Below are 14,468 nucleotides of genomic sequence, written 5' to 3'. Positions count from 1 at the left end.
AAAATGCATTGCTAAAATTGACTGCATCTGATTAAGAAAGATTAAATGAATCACTTTGCCTAGAAGAAATAGAGAGTTACTGAGTAATTACTCTAGGAAAAGCACCAGAATGAGATGGTTTCACAGGGCATTTCTGACAAGTCTGAAAAGACCAGATGGTTTCAATGCTCTTTAAATTTTCTAAGAGATTCAAAAAGAAAGAAAAAAAAATTTTAAATCTTTGTTATGAGGCAGGTATCACACTGACATTTCAATCTGATAAAAAGTACCGAAAAACACTACAGACTAATACCACCTATGAACTGTATTTGGGTGCAAAATTACTAAATAAAACACCAACGAGCAGGATCCAAAACAATGAACATGACCAAGTGAGATCTGTTCTAGGAATGCAAGGTTGGTTCAACACGGGAAAATCCATGCATACATCATTCACCGCATTAATAGATCTAAAGAAAAAACTTTAGCATTGCCGAAGATAATGAAAATGGCCGGGACAAAATGTAAAAAAGTTGGTGGCTACTTTTTTTTTGCACATGAAAATACATAAGTCTTTGTCTAAAAGCCAGAATCTTCCTTATTGGCTAAACTTATTCTGCTAAGACTGTGAATGAGGCACTGAAACCCACTAACCCTGCTACTTCCAACCACTATTCTAGAAACACGAGCTAATGCAATTAGACAAGAGAAACCAATGAGATGCATACACATTGGTAAAGAAGAAGAAAATTCTATTTGTATGTGATAATGCAGTATGTTTGGAAAACCCGAAAACATCAATGTTAAAATGAACTGAAACAATAAAAGGATTTAAGAAGGGAGCAGAATAATACTTAGCCTTCAAAAATCAACAGCATTCAAATACACAAAGAAAACAGTTACAGCACGCAGGGCAAAGATGTCCTCATTTGTAACAGCAGCAAGGCAGACTGACTCTCCGCCCCGTCCTCCCGGCATGCAGGCAGGGGTAGCTACTGAGTCACAGTCGCTGTCATTGGAAACTCTGTCCTTACCACCAGAAGAGAACTGTGATTCGCTGTAACCCTCAGGATTGCCGAGCCGGTAACTCTGGTCAGTACTGGGTTCTTCGATGACGCACATGGAAAAAACAGGTAGACAGGGTTTTGATTACACATTTATGAACGTTTCGGCCATGGTTTATTTTCAAACACTAAGTTGAAATGCAATATCATTTTCAAATTTTATTTAAAAATGTGTTCTGGGGGCGCTTGGGTGGGTCGGTCGGTTAAGCGTCCGACTTTGGCTCCAGTCATGATCTCACGGTTCGTAGGTTGAAGCCCACGTTGGGCTCTGTACTGACAGTGAGGAGCCTGCTTGGGGTTCTTTCTCTCTCCCTCTCTCTCTCTCTCTCTCTGCCCCTCCATGACTTGCACCTTCTCTCTCTCTCAAAATAAATAAATAAGCTTTAAAAAATAACATGTTCTGGAAAGCCATGGCACAAGTATCAAGTCAGGCGTCATCTATCAAGACCTTGTATTCACTTGTTTGCTGGCCCCACCTCCCAATTAGGAGAATTTACATTTCCAACGACATGCAAACACACGCCCAGCAGGCTGTTGCCGTGGCACCCTGAAGAACTGTAGAGACAATGTAAAGTGGAAACAAGTAGAAAGACGGCGGGCACGAGGCGTGGTTCACTGGCACAGGGGCGTGCCCCGCTGGAGAACCAGGCACCAGCTCCCTTAAGGGTGTGCAGTGGCTCCCAGCTTGGTGTGAGGGGACAAAGCAGAGCCTGGTGGGCGCCCTCACCTAACAAGGGAGGTGATCTGAGTGTACGTGAATCTCATTTGAGCCCAAGGGAACACGGGACTCGTGGGGACGGCCCACTAGGCATGCACGTGGTGGGCCACTAGCGGATTCCGGTACGTACCTCTGTCTATCATGATGACCTCCAAAACCATAGTAATGCCCACATATTCAAATACAAACATCTAACATCAACAGCATGAGGAATGAGCCTGACTTTACGGGAAACGAGGGGCACACAGAAAGGGCGGGAGGAAAGACGTGCCCCGGGTGACCCTGCGAACCACACGTGAGACAGAGACAAAGAACTCCTCACCGACACTGCTCTCCTGTCGGCCAATCTGATTTTCCCAAGGGGTGGGGGGAGCAATCCAAAGCCTCTAGACTCAGCAAGTGCTTCAGTTACTGTGGAAATGGGAGCCAGATTTTTAAGAAAGTTCCAAGGAGCGGGATGGAGGCCTGTCAGCTGCAGGTCGTGGTTTTACGTAGAGAAAGAGGGAGACAGTTTAATATGGCTGCGTGTGCACGTGCCTCTGTGTTTGTGCATGTGTACGCCTGTGTTGCACATTTGTGTGTGCGTGACTGGTTGTGTGTGTTTGTATCTGCACACGCATGTGTGTCTGTAGGTCTGCATATACACACACGTCTGCATGTGCCTGTGTGCACACACATGTGTGTCTGTGTGTGCATGTGCTTATCTGTGTACGTGTCTACCTGTGTGTGCATGTCTCTGCATGTGTAGTGCGTGTCTCTGTGTGCACACATCTCTGCATGTGCACAAGCGTGTATCTCTGCATGTGCACATGCGTGTCTGTGTGCATGAGCGTGTGTCTGTGTGTGCACATCTCTGCGTGTGCACGAGTGTGTGTCTCTGCATGTGCACGTGTCTGTGTGCACGAGCGTGTGTCTCTGCATATGCACATGTGTGTCTGTGTGCACGAGCGTGTGTCTCTGTGTGCACACGTCTCTACATGTGCACAAATATGTGTCTCTGTGTGTGCCTGTCTCTGCGTGTGCACGAGTGTGTGTCTCTGTGTGTAAGTGTCTCTGCATGTGCATGTGAATGTGTACGTGTGTGTCTCTGTGTGTGGTCACATACTTCCCAGCCCAGCCTGATGGAGGCGGCAATGACATTCTACTCCAGTCCACCTGACACCCACTTCTTTGTTTCTAAGTTCCATCCTTTGGTGAAAAAGAATCACGACTCCAGGGCTGGGGCTGGGGGGCTAGAGGCCCAGAACACCTCATGGTGCCAGAAAGTGGGGAGGTGTTCAGAAGGAGGGGGCACAGTAACAAGACCAAAGAGCCAAATGGAGGGACCCCCAAAGGCAAATCTGGGGTAAGTGAATGAATAAATAAGGAACAAGCTCTTCCTCAGGGCAAAATCCCAATAAAGAAACCCAGAAGGAGTGATGGAAGCAGAAAGCTGCCATTTCACAAGCTCTCTTCTCTAGAGCCTGCCACAACCCTTCACGGGCCAGGCATCCTGCGAGCTACATGGGCACCTTTCTTTTGCATCATCTTTAGGGTGAGGAAAAGATCTGTCACCCCGTGGGGGCCTAGTTCCTCAGCCTCAGAGCCTGAACATGGAGTTAATTTCAGCAACCGTGGCCGTTGGAGGGACACTTTCCCTCACTCCGGGGGAACCTCCCTGGTGGGGGGGGCGACACTGGCTCTCCCTGCCCAGCCCCTGACCCCCAGGGAGGGGCAGGTACCCAGCTGACGTGTGGGAGGGGCGGGCAGTGTGGCGGCCCTTCCTCCCGGCTAGTGGCCACCTGCCTGCCGGGACCTTCCTGCCAGGCTCTGCTTCTCCAGGGTCAGGACCACGGGCAGGGGTGGTGGGCAGGCGGTTCCTCAATGGAGACGGGAAATCAGCCCCACTGGGGTGAAGCAGCCTTAAGCTCTCCCCAGCCACGCTTTCATCCTCCGTGACGGGGACGTCCCCGTGTACATCTGCCTGGCTCCTCTGTCCTCCCCACCACCTTCTCCTAAGGCAAGGGCATTACCGTGTTGCATTTACCATTATTGAAAATTGTGTCCTCACTGCCAGTAGAGAATTGTGAATTATCAGAGAGTCCCTGATAATTCTGAGTGCCACCAACTTCAAAATCCTCATTCATGCTGTCATCTTTGATGAAGACCATGGAAAAAATAAGGAAACAAATTTTTGATTACACACACACACGAACATTTGGGTCCACACTGTATCTTACGGAACGCTAACAGTTGTCAAGGTCTACTGAGAACGTGCCTTGGAAAGTTGAGATGTACCGGAGTCAGGTGTCATCTGACCACCTTGAACCCGGAAGTTTGGGCCCCAGCAGATGCTGGGTGGTGTTCGTCCCAGGAACCAGAATTCACATCTGGGCGCACAATTGCAAGAAAGTGCTGAACTTCCCGGCTGCTGAATGCAGTTCACGCACTGCTTGTGGGTTTCTGCTCCCGGCGTCCCCTTAGCAACTGTCAGCCAAGTACTGGGTCTTGGTTCTCAGCGAGCTGTTTCACTGATCGACACGCACCCCGGACACCACGGAACCGCCCTTTGGAAAAGCGCCTTCTCTCCCCACGTTCACTACTCGCGATGTGGCCTCGGGCAGGTTCTTCAGACCTTTGTTCTGTCCCGCGTGCAATGGGGTCAGTGTCACTGCCCGCGCTCTCAACGCTTAGGTACGAGTCAGTGAGCGGGTGGTCGCAAGTCCCTGTTTCCATGTGTCCCCCCCGTTCCCGCAGTGGCTAAGCCGCCTTTGCATCCTGAGCACAAGAACCTGCTTGCGTGTGCACCCCCGAGACCACCCCAAAATAAGAGGAACTCGTTTCCGCCAGCCTCGGCTTGGCCGCCTCAATCTCGGGAAGGTTACAGAGAAGGTTCCGGACACCTGTTTCTTGCACACCGCCATTTGCTTTTGCCCCAGAAGTAAGCTGGCCTTAAAGAATGTAAACTGGTAGGATTGTGTCTTCACAACCACAGACCTCTAGGAGTACACGCAATCACAGGTGTAAAAAATGTATACTTGCTTTTATCGTTGAACAACTTTGTTGACAATGTTGATGCTGTCATGTGCTTTCCAGCCACTGATGACTTATTTGGATTCAACATCTCTTGGACTAGAATTTCATCTTGGGAAAAGCACATAAGGACATGTTAGAACCAACGGAGCAGGAATGGTACCCTCTTGTTCTACCTGGACCGAAGGCAGTCTGTGAAGCGGGACTAGAAACCGGAACTCCCAGGGGCACCGTGGAGACGGACAGGGGTTGCGATCTCTAAAGTGCCCTGTCTGGGGTGGGAGACCACTGCCCCCCTCAACAACTCCTGAAAACCTGAGGGCATCCAGATGCCCTGGACAATAAACTTTGTTCCCCAAAGACACGAGGCTAGAAAGCCTGGCCCAGGTGCCGTCCCACCTCTGCTCTCTGCCCCTCTGTCCTTCTGTCCCCTCTGAGACTTTCCCCAAGCCATCCCCTTGGAGGCACACGGTCTTTCCCGATTTCTGCAGAACGCAGCATTGTTTTCTCTCTCCCTCTACATCTCCCTGACAGCTCCCAGGAAGCTTCTAAAGTAAGCGCACTGGGCTTTGCGTCAGATAGACGGGACCCACGTCCTGGTTTCGCTGTCACTGGGTCACGACCCAGGCAGCTTCTACTTGGACCCTCAGTTTTCTCCTCTGTAAAATGGGTCTGTTTTTATCTCATCAGGCGTGTTATGAGTGTCACATAAAGCCGTGTATGTGGAAAGCCCTTAGCACAGTCGAGGACCGTGGTGGAGACTAATGTAATTTAAAAGACAGCAGCTGGGAGTCGCCCAACCTCTGCCACCTACGAGGAACCCTGAGCAGTCGGTCCAGGTGCTGAGGCTGGAGCCCACCTAGCAGGTGATGACTAGTTTGCCCAGACTTTCCTGGTCCACATCCTGGGAGCCCTGAGATCCTGGGCAAAGCACACGGCTGCCCACCCGGGTTCCAAGTCATGTGACTTACAGGAGTCCAGGGGAACAGACGTGAAGCATCACTGGAAACAAAGGTTTCACTGCCATGTACGGGAAGACGCTCTTGCACCGCTCTGTGTGGCGTCCTCCAACCTCCCCCACAGAAGCTGAACTTGGCTGGGACCGTGGGGCAGCTGGGGGCTCAGGACATGCAAAGGTCAGCGAGCCCACTGGCTTTGACAGGAACTTTGCTTCTCCCGGTAGAGAGAAGTGGGTGGCTTCACCCCCCACACCCTTACTTCTCCCTGCCCTGGAAGTGGACACAGTTCTGGGGCTGTGGACGCCATCCATGACCACAGGCAGAAGCTCAAGGGTGGCCTCAGGGCCATGACTTGATGTCGCCGAGCTGCTGGTGACACGGGAGCACAGCCCCTTACTGCTGCCATTCTGGCCCTGCTCATGTGGCCAGTGGTTTTTGCCACACCTGTTTCCACCTTGAGAAGATTTTGGCCACTCTTCTGGGCCAGTTATTGTGCAGAAGAGCCCATTTTAAGTCCCCGAGATCAAGGTGTCTAGTTAGATTTTGGGTCAGACAGAAGAGCGGATATTCATGGGAATAACTTGTATTGAGCACTTACTGTGTACCAGAAACTGTCCAGGTGCCTGGGGGTCAAGGGCGGCCCAGCCCTGGTCCCTGGTCTCTGTCTGGAGCAATACGCAGCCGTGTGCAAGGGGCAGGACTCTACATGTGTGACTGTGCACAGCACTTCACAGAGCACCCACCAGGGGCCGGGACAGGAGCCTGACTGACCAGCTCAAAGCAGTGGGAGCTCCTGGAACCAGTCTACTTTATGAAGGAAGGGGGTGGCCTCCTGGGGATACTAGAGACCATCAGCTGCACACATCCTGAGAGGTCCTCAAAGTGGGCGGGGACAGTCCTCAGGGCCAAGAGGAGGCCGAAGCCAGCCGACCTCACACCACCTTCAGAGGGGGGGCTGGGGGACACCTCAGAGGTGAGCAAACCCAAACCACAAATTCCAACAGGCCTCCAGAGGCACTGTGCATGTAATCGTAGCAGAAACCTTCAGGGAGTGACAGAGCATCAGGTTGCTGTAAGATTGAAACAACGCTGCCTTCGAATTCTGTCTAGTTTCTTATGGGTAAATTGTTGTTTCTGATAAATGAGATACTGAATATACAAACGGACAAGCACCAGACCTACGTCAAAATAAAACCAGCCCATGGTGACCGCTGTAGCCCAGACGGCCGGCGGGTGGGGGTGGGGGGGGGCCTTCCAGAAGGCACTCCTGCAGTCCCACCTCCACCCCGGGCAATCTGCCCCTGAGGGCAGGACGGCTTCCCCAACTGTTGTCCTGTTTCCAACCTGGGACCAACCAGAGAAAGCCCCGTGTGCTTCCCTAACCCATCCCTGGACCTGCTTCTGGTTAGCTGCCCCAGTGTCCTGGCCAGCACCCACATCTGGGCCCCCTCCCTCAAGCTGTCCTGGGCCAGCACCTCCCCCAAGCAACCCCCCCCCCCCAGCTGTCCTGGGCCAGCACCTCTCCCAGGCCCTCCCCCAGCCGCCCCCCCCCCCCCATGCTGTTCTGGGCCAGCACCTCCCCTAAGCACTCCCCAGCTGTCCTGCGCCAGCACCTCCCCCAGGCCCCTCCCCCCAGCTGTCCTGGGCCAGCACCTCCCCCCAGGCCCCCCCCAGATGTCTTGGGCCAGCATCTTCCCCAGGCACCCCCCAGCTGTCCTGGGCCAGCACCTTCCCCAGGCCCCTCTCCCAGCTGTCCTGGGCCAGCACCTCCCCCAGCCCTCCCCCCCATCTGTCCTGGGCCAGCATCTCCCCCAGGGTCCCTGCCCCCAGCCACCTCTTTTCCACCCTGAGCTCTCCCCGCCCCACCCACCTGAGTCTCTGCCACATGCACGTGGCGGTGGCCTGGCGGATGCCCTGCTACAGGGAGCTCTGAATGGGCAGCCCCTGCTGTTCTCACTCGGTGGCCTCACTTATTTCCAGAGACGCGGATGTCTTACTCTCCCGCCCCCATCCGGGGGAAGTATGGGGTGGGTGGAGAGGGAGCCTCAGCTCCCCTTCTGGGCTTAGTTGATCAGAAATCCCAGTGACTCATCCTTTCCGATTTTCTCCACAGTGGCTGGGACTTTGGGGGGTCGGCCCACGGGATGGAGGGGGTGCTGGTGTCAGGACTATGGTCCTGTGGGGCCCGGGACGGTCAGAGCCCCCAGGAAACTTGGGAGCGTTTGTCTCCACCGCTCGTGGACCTGCTGGTGCCCCGTTCTTGCTGGAAAGTTCACCTGATGAGGCCTCGCCCTTCCAGGTCTGGCACCCTCAGACTTACCTGACCTGCACGTAACATTTTTAAGGGCATCTAAGTCACACCTTTAAGCTCACACCTGCATGGGGCAGGGGCCTCCATGCACCTGAGTTCTCCCCAAGGCCTGAACCACACACAGAGCTGATGTCCTGTCATTTTATGGCCAGGACCTGCTTCAGGGGGACTGAGGCACCTGTGGGCATCGGAACAACTGCCTCTGAGTCTGAGACGGGAAGCGCGGAGATGAGCAGACGGCGGTAGCCCCAGACCAAACTGGAACATTCATTCATTCGCTCATTCATGTAATCTGCCAATCCACCTGTCTGTCTGTCTGCCATCCCTCTGGCGGTCAGAGAGGATTTCCCAGGGCCTCTGCTGCATCAGACTTGGAAATGCAGCAAAGTCCAAAGTCGTGGCAGAGACGCTGCTGGAAAGAGCCCACATAACCAGACAGGCACTCCACTGTTTGAGTTTCTAGGGCTCCTGCTCAGACCCAGGGAAGTCCGAGTCCCCAGCCGGAGCCTAGGGGGAGAGCCGTCCCAGCGGGAGGGAGACTGCCGGGAGCCCTCTCTCTGCTTCTACAAATGTGAAGTGAGGGCTGGACCAGAACTGGGGGCCCCGTAGCTCTGGCCATGTGGGACCCACGCGTGTCCGACTGACATATCCTCTAAGCGTGAACTACACTGAACTGTGAATACTCCGTGTGACAAAAGGCTGAAAATACCTCATTAGTACTTTTATGTTGGTTACACGTTGAAATGATAACATCAAACAAAATGTGATTAAGTTTCACCCGCTTCTTTTAAAAAAAAAATATGGCTACTGGATGGGGCGCCTGGGGGCTCAGTCAGTTAAGCATCTGACACTTGATTTCTGCTCAGGTCGCCATCTCACGGTTTTTAAGTTCAGGGCCCGTGTCAGGATCTGTGCTGGCAGCACGGAGCCCGCTTGGGATTCTCTCCGTCCCTCTCAAAAATAAAATAAACACTTAAAAAATATATGGCTACTAGACAATTTAAAACCGTATGTGTGGCCTGCGTTGTACTTCTTTTGAGCAGCCCTAAAGTCAGCGATTCCCAGGACAGCAGGGCTTCTGGGGAGGGCTGGATACTGGGCATTTCTTACGTGCTCCTGGCTGGCATGGCTTGCTGGTCTGGGGACCTGCATTCAGAAGCGATGCTCCACGGCCCTTCTTGCGTCTAATGGCCTAAAATTCTACTTCTTTCCTGAATTCTTGGGAGTTTGACTCAGGTGAAAGCACTGAAGCCGTGGCCATGGCTGTGGCCATGGCGTGTGGTTCTAACCTCAAACCAAATCACACCCTCACCTGTGCCACCAGGTTTTCTGGGGAGCACCCATTCACAGGCACCCACCCCTCCAGATACAGGCCAAATACCGATATGAGGTGGTTCCTTACCAAATATTCCAGGTATATCCTCCGGATCTTTTGAGCTGGGTGGCATTTCAGTGGTTGGACCTAAGGAGGAAATAAATACCCTAATAGTTTAACAATTCATTGAATTTGCACTGATCTCTCTGCGGCGCCCACCAGCCCGCTGCAGGGGGGAGAGGCCTGCAAGGGGTTCCCAGGACTGGGTTCTCATCCGGAAAGTGGCAGGCAAGGCGGCCGTGTGGTAGAGGGACGTGCCCTGTGCTCTGACTCCTGCCGCGTGGGGCAGTGTTCGCTGGCACCGTCCCTCGGAAGGGAACACGCGTCCTGGCACAGGGATGACTGCCCTTGCACGTGCTCCGCGGACAGCCAACCAAGAGGGACGCGCACGTCCTTTCTGAAGGGCTCCAGAGGCCGGTGCCTCTGGGAGCTTAGGGACGTGATTTGGGGAACGGTGGGGGTTCTCTGGTTGGGAGGGGTTCCCAGAGAGACTCCCCTTCAGAAGCAGAGTGATTCCAGGTGGTCTGTTTACAGGGAAGGCACGGGGTCTCAGGGGTGAGCCGACCGGGCCAGATGGCAGACTTCCGTGGGATCCCTGGACGCCCGACCCCCAGCCTCCCCGGCCTCGCTGGGGGCCCGGCAGTGCTTGGAGTGAGGCTTTCCGCAAGGCGGCACCAGCCGGGGGCTCCCTACTACTCCTTTTGCTCAGAGCTGGGTGTCCTCGTCCATTTCCTCGACTCAGGGTCAAGGTCAGCCTCCCCTCCCGCCCCCGGGGAGGGGAGAGGGCACGCCCGGGACCCGCTGGGCAGCGCCACCTTGCCCGGCTGCACAGAGCTCGCAGGCGTCTGCAGACTCTCGTTCCAACAGTAAACCAGTGACAACGCTGATTTTCAAATGGTTTTAATGACGGACAATCTGCATACCAATGGCCTCATCTGCACGCGGGGCTTAGAACAATGCCGAAATCTCTGCAAGGAGGTCTGCACGGAGATGACAATCGCTTCCCAGTGTGCTGACCTCCCGGCAACGAGGCAAACAAAAGTACAGTTCGCCGAGGATGAGGCATTAATGAGTCATTAAGAATGGGCACAGCTGCGTCGAGCGAGCACTTTGTCAAAAATACTCTTTTCATTCTGTGTCTGTCCCGTGATTATAATGGGAGTATTGTGCCAGTCAGGCAGCAAGCGTGTGCAGAAAAATATTTATGCTCTAGAATACCCGCACGGTTTTCAAAGTGCATTGTCAACGGTGGCGGCTGTGGCGTGTTTCGCCTGTTGTCACCTCCGACTGACAGTCTCTCGGCTTCAAACCGCCGGGCGCCGGAGTTACCAGGATCCCTGACTACTCCTCCATATTTGCACAGTGCGCATCCCGGACACCGGGAAGGGCTCGCTGCTGACCTCTGCGGCTGTGCTCTGGTTAATTTGGGGAAAACAAGGCAAACCAGGCCCATGGCTGCCGTTCCCGTCTCTCCTCGTGGTCAGGGCGACTCACGTTGGCCAACGGCACCAGTGCCCTCGGAGGCGGTAAGCCCCCAGAGGCGGGGGACTTCAACCATCCCCGTTTTGACTGCAAACTTTCTAATAGATGAAGTTCTCATTTCCAGCTTCTCCCTTAACTCAAGCAAGACTCGGAGGGCAAAGCCTCCTCCGATGGGAATGGAAACTGCCTGAGCCGGCCGGAGCCCACACGTGATGGACCCCATGACAATGATGCACATGACCCTTCCTGTCCATCCGCCTGTGCCCTGGCCTCTGTCCCACATCTCTGCAGATAAACCTGGAAGGGTCTTTGCATTTGGAGACAGTCTTGGGGACGCCAGTCCGCGCTGTCTTCTGGCTGTCGGCCTCACCGAAATAAACTCCTTTCTCGTGTCACCACCACTGTCTCCACCTTTGGATTTTGTCAGCGGCCGGAGCTGGTCTGTTTGGGACCCCCGGAGACGGGTACTCCCGCGCCCCTGCGCCCCAGCGGCAAGCCCATAAGGAAACCCACTGTTTCCTTTCAGAAAATGATTTAGGGATTGCCCTTAACTGGCCTTTCAAGCCGGGAAGACCATGACGGTCACCTAAGGGTGTCCCTGTCTGGACAGGAGACCAGGTGGGGGAGGGGCGGGCTGGCTTAGGGCTGGAGGAGTGCTCTGTCCCTGGGGGCTGGGAGCACCTCCCGAGGGCACTGGCCCGTGACAGTCTGAGCAGGAAGGAGCAGCCTGGAGGGACGCGCCGTCCCATGGGGGACACATGGCCCCACCTGTTACAGCCCTGTCCGCACCCACGGCGTCGCAAAGGACACTGTCCTTGGGAAGCGCCTCAGAGCTCAGTTTGCTGAAGAAAAGGAAGTTGGGGATGTTCAGTCCTTTCAGGACCACCTGACTTCTGGCCCGACTGCAGCCAGCTGGCCCGTCCCCCCCTGGGACGTGTGGGCGTGGCAAGGGCGGGAGGGGACACAGAACCGGCTCGGGCAGCACCCATGGTCCTGCTCTCAGAGAAGCCCCCCAAACCCTGTGAGTGAGCCTTCAGGGTCCACTCGGTCATCCTTGGGAGCTGGGGCTGGGGGACCATCTCGGCCCTGTTCCTTCCATCTGTGGTGACCTGTGTGGCAGGTGTAAGAGTGGCCGGGTGGCCTGAGAATAGAGCTTCCTGGCAGGAAGTCAGGTGGGGGGGTCACGGAGCACCTCCTCCCTGCCATCCTTTGCTGGGGAGTCACAGAGTCCCATCCTGTCCCGGCCGGCCTGTCCCCGCTCAGATCCTCCATGCGGAAGGGGCCAGCATGGGAGGGCGGGGGCCAGAGGCACACGCGGGGGCTGTCCTGGGTGTGATCGGCACCCTCCCTGACAAGGACATTTGGGGACCACGGCGGATCGGGCGCAGCCAGGATGAGCTGCTGTGCAGGCTTCCGTTAATTTTGTCCGGGTCTTCACGACACCGGCGTGTAAGGGACAACCGCCTCACGTTACCAAGAAAAGGTTTACGTGAAGCAGTAAGACCCCTTGGACAGGACTACAAGGTCCCGGGGACAGCAGCAGTGTGTGTGCAGGAAGTGCAGGGTGGCGGACGGGGTGGGGGCGGCAGGGTCTCTGTGCTGCCCCTCGACTTTCGGGAGGTTAGAAATTGTCTTTGTTTCCTTAGTTTAGGGGGAGAGGGAGAGAGAGAGAGAGAGCAAGCATGTGCATGAGCAGGGGACAGAGGCAGAGAGGGGAGAGAGAGAAAACCCCCAGCAGGCTCCACACTCAGCATGGAGCCCAATGCGGGGCTGGATCCCATGACCCTGGGGTCAAGACCTGGGCCCAAATCAAGAGTCGGCCGCTCAACCGACTGAACCACCAGGCGCCCTAGAAATCATCTGTGATAAAAAGTGAAAATACATCGCATACGCTCCTTCCCCATGGGGTTCTGGAGTTTGAAAAGGACTTTCAAGGTAGAAAAGTGTTCAACTCGCTTCACTCTCTCCCAGAAATGGATGGGAAACTGGGGAGGTGGGGAGGGGCCTGACTCAGCCCCAGGGAGACGTGCGTTTCCCACCAGCCCAATAGCCACCCACCTGTGACTGTACCTGAAGTCATGTTGATGGGCTGGGGCTCCGTGTGGCACCAGCAGGACAGCAGCAGGACAAACAGGATCACTCCTCTGTCTCCTGCCATGTTCCCTCCAGCTGAAGGAAGAAGACCATGCCCTGAAGACCTTGGTCTCCAGGATACCCTGGAATGTCCAGGGTCCTGTGACATCACAGCAGGAAGTGAGCGGGGTCCCACCCTGTGTTCTGGGGAGGGTAGTGTCCAGCGTCCTGTGACCTCACAGCAGGAAGTAAGCAGGGTCCTGCACCCTCGTGCTGGGAGGGCCATGTCTGGGGAGCTGTGACGTCATGGCGGGAAGGGCACAGGGTCCTACCCCGTGTTCCGGGGAGGTTAGTGTCCAGCATCCTGTGACGTCATGGCAGGAAGTGCACAGGGTCCCGCCCCTTATGCAGGGAGCGTGGTGTCCAGGGTCCTGTGACGTCACGCAGGAAGTGAGTGGCGTCCTGCTCCCTGTGCGGGGAGGGCAGTGTCGGGGCTGTGTGACTATGAAGAAGCAGGGAGGCTGACTGGGGCAGTAGGGTAACAGAGATCCCCTTAGCATGCTCACTTCCTGTTCTGGAGCCTTCTTTTGTCCTGCAGTCCCTGAAGCCCAAGGGGTGGGATAGTAATCAAGACTCTAAGGGCACGTGGCAGAGCCAACCAAAATCAGCGTAAGTGACAAGAGGTACCTTGGAAGGAGGATGGTGAGCGCTGGGACCAGCATTTCCAGGGGTCTGAGAAGAATAGGGCTGATGCCCCAGGTCTGCCACTGTCCCCCTTTCCCTCCTTCTCAGCAGCCTTGACTTCTCTCCGGTGGTGGACACTCATCCCAAGACAGGAGCATGGCTACATATGTCCCACAGCTCATTGTCTCAGACATTCTAGGCTTTTCTCCATCGGCATCTGTGAGAAAACCCCAAAGGAAGGACTCTGGTTGGCTCGCCTGGGTCATACCCGATCAAGACCGATACCTGTCCCCAGGCTCACAGTGGGGTGGGTGGTCTGCCCAGGCCACTGCTCCTGTGTAAACAGGTGTGGGGTCCCAGGGGAGTGGACCAGGGTAAAAGAGAGCAACCATGCCTCCTAAAACCTGATAATGGCTCTGAAGATGGCTGGCCTGCCAGGGGTCTCTTAGAGTTCTGATTTTTTTATTGCTGAAATGGGGAACTTTTGCAGATTTTTGCTTAGGTATTCTTCCTGGTGGATGTAATGGAACCCTTCTACCTCCGGGAGTGATCATGAAGGACACTGCAAATATCTGCAGTGTCCGTCAGGCATGTTAATGTGGCTTAGGTTTGCGGGTGATGTGGTGGGTTTCATGTCCCACTTGAGCTAATTAATGGACTGATGACATATAGACCAGTGGTGTGGACTTCTGCTGTTCAGGTCCTTGAGCCAGCAGCCCCAGCATGAGACAGTGGAAACAAAACACAAATGGACAGCGGCACCTCGAGTGACAGAATTGTGACCCACCGTCCAGGGCCACCGTCTGAGTGG

At 54.9% G+C, this 14,468-nt stretch overlaps 1 protein-coding gene across 2 annotated transcripts in view; it reads right to left on the bottom strand.

Moving 5' to 3' along the window:
* The window catches only part of SPACA7 (sperm acrosome associated 7), a 28,034-nt gene extending 14,905 nt beyond the window's left edge, over positions 1-13,129 (bottom strand). Inside the window, exons 1-5 of one of the 2 annotated variants that reach the window (XM_047864533.1) lie at positions 12,959-13,129; positions 9,446-9,505; positions 4,783-4,884; positions 3,788-3,895; positions 1,014-1,085 (exon numbers count right to left, since the gene is read on the bottom strand). In XM_047864533.1, coding sequence (XP_047720489.1) covers positions 1,014-1,085; positions 3,788-3,895; positions 4,783-4,884; positions 9,446-9,505; positions 12,959-13,058 — 442 coding nt within the window. In that variant the 5' untranslated portion in view covers positions 13,059-13,129. The remainder of the gene's footprint in view (positions 1-1,013; positions 1,086-3,787; positions 3,896-4,782; positions 4,885-9,445; positions 9,506-12,958) is intronic. The other variant, XM_047864539.1, reaches the window with a different exon arrangement.
* Positions 13,130-14,468: the final 1,339 nt, after the last annotated feature.

The sequence above is a fragment of the Prionailurus viverrinus genome, chromosome A1 (genome assembly GCF_022837055.1).
Source record: "Prionailurus viverrinus isolate Anna chromosome A1, UM_Priviv_1.0, whole genome shotgun sequence".
In the NCBI taxonomy this organism is placed as follows: Eukaryota; Metazoa; Chordata; class Mammalia; order Carnivora; family Felidae; genus Prionailurus; species Prionailurus viverrinus.
The sequence above is the reverse complement of the archived record's forward strand: the minus strand, read 5'-3'. Positions and strand labels throughout refer to the sequence as shown.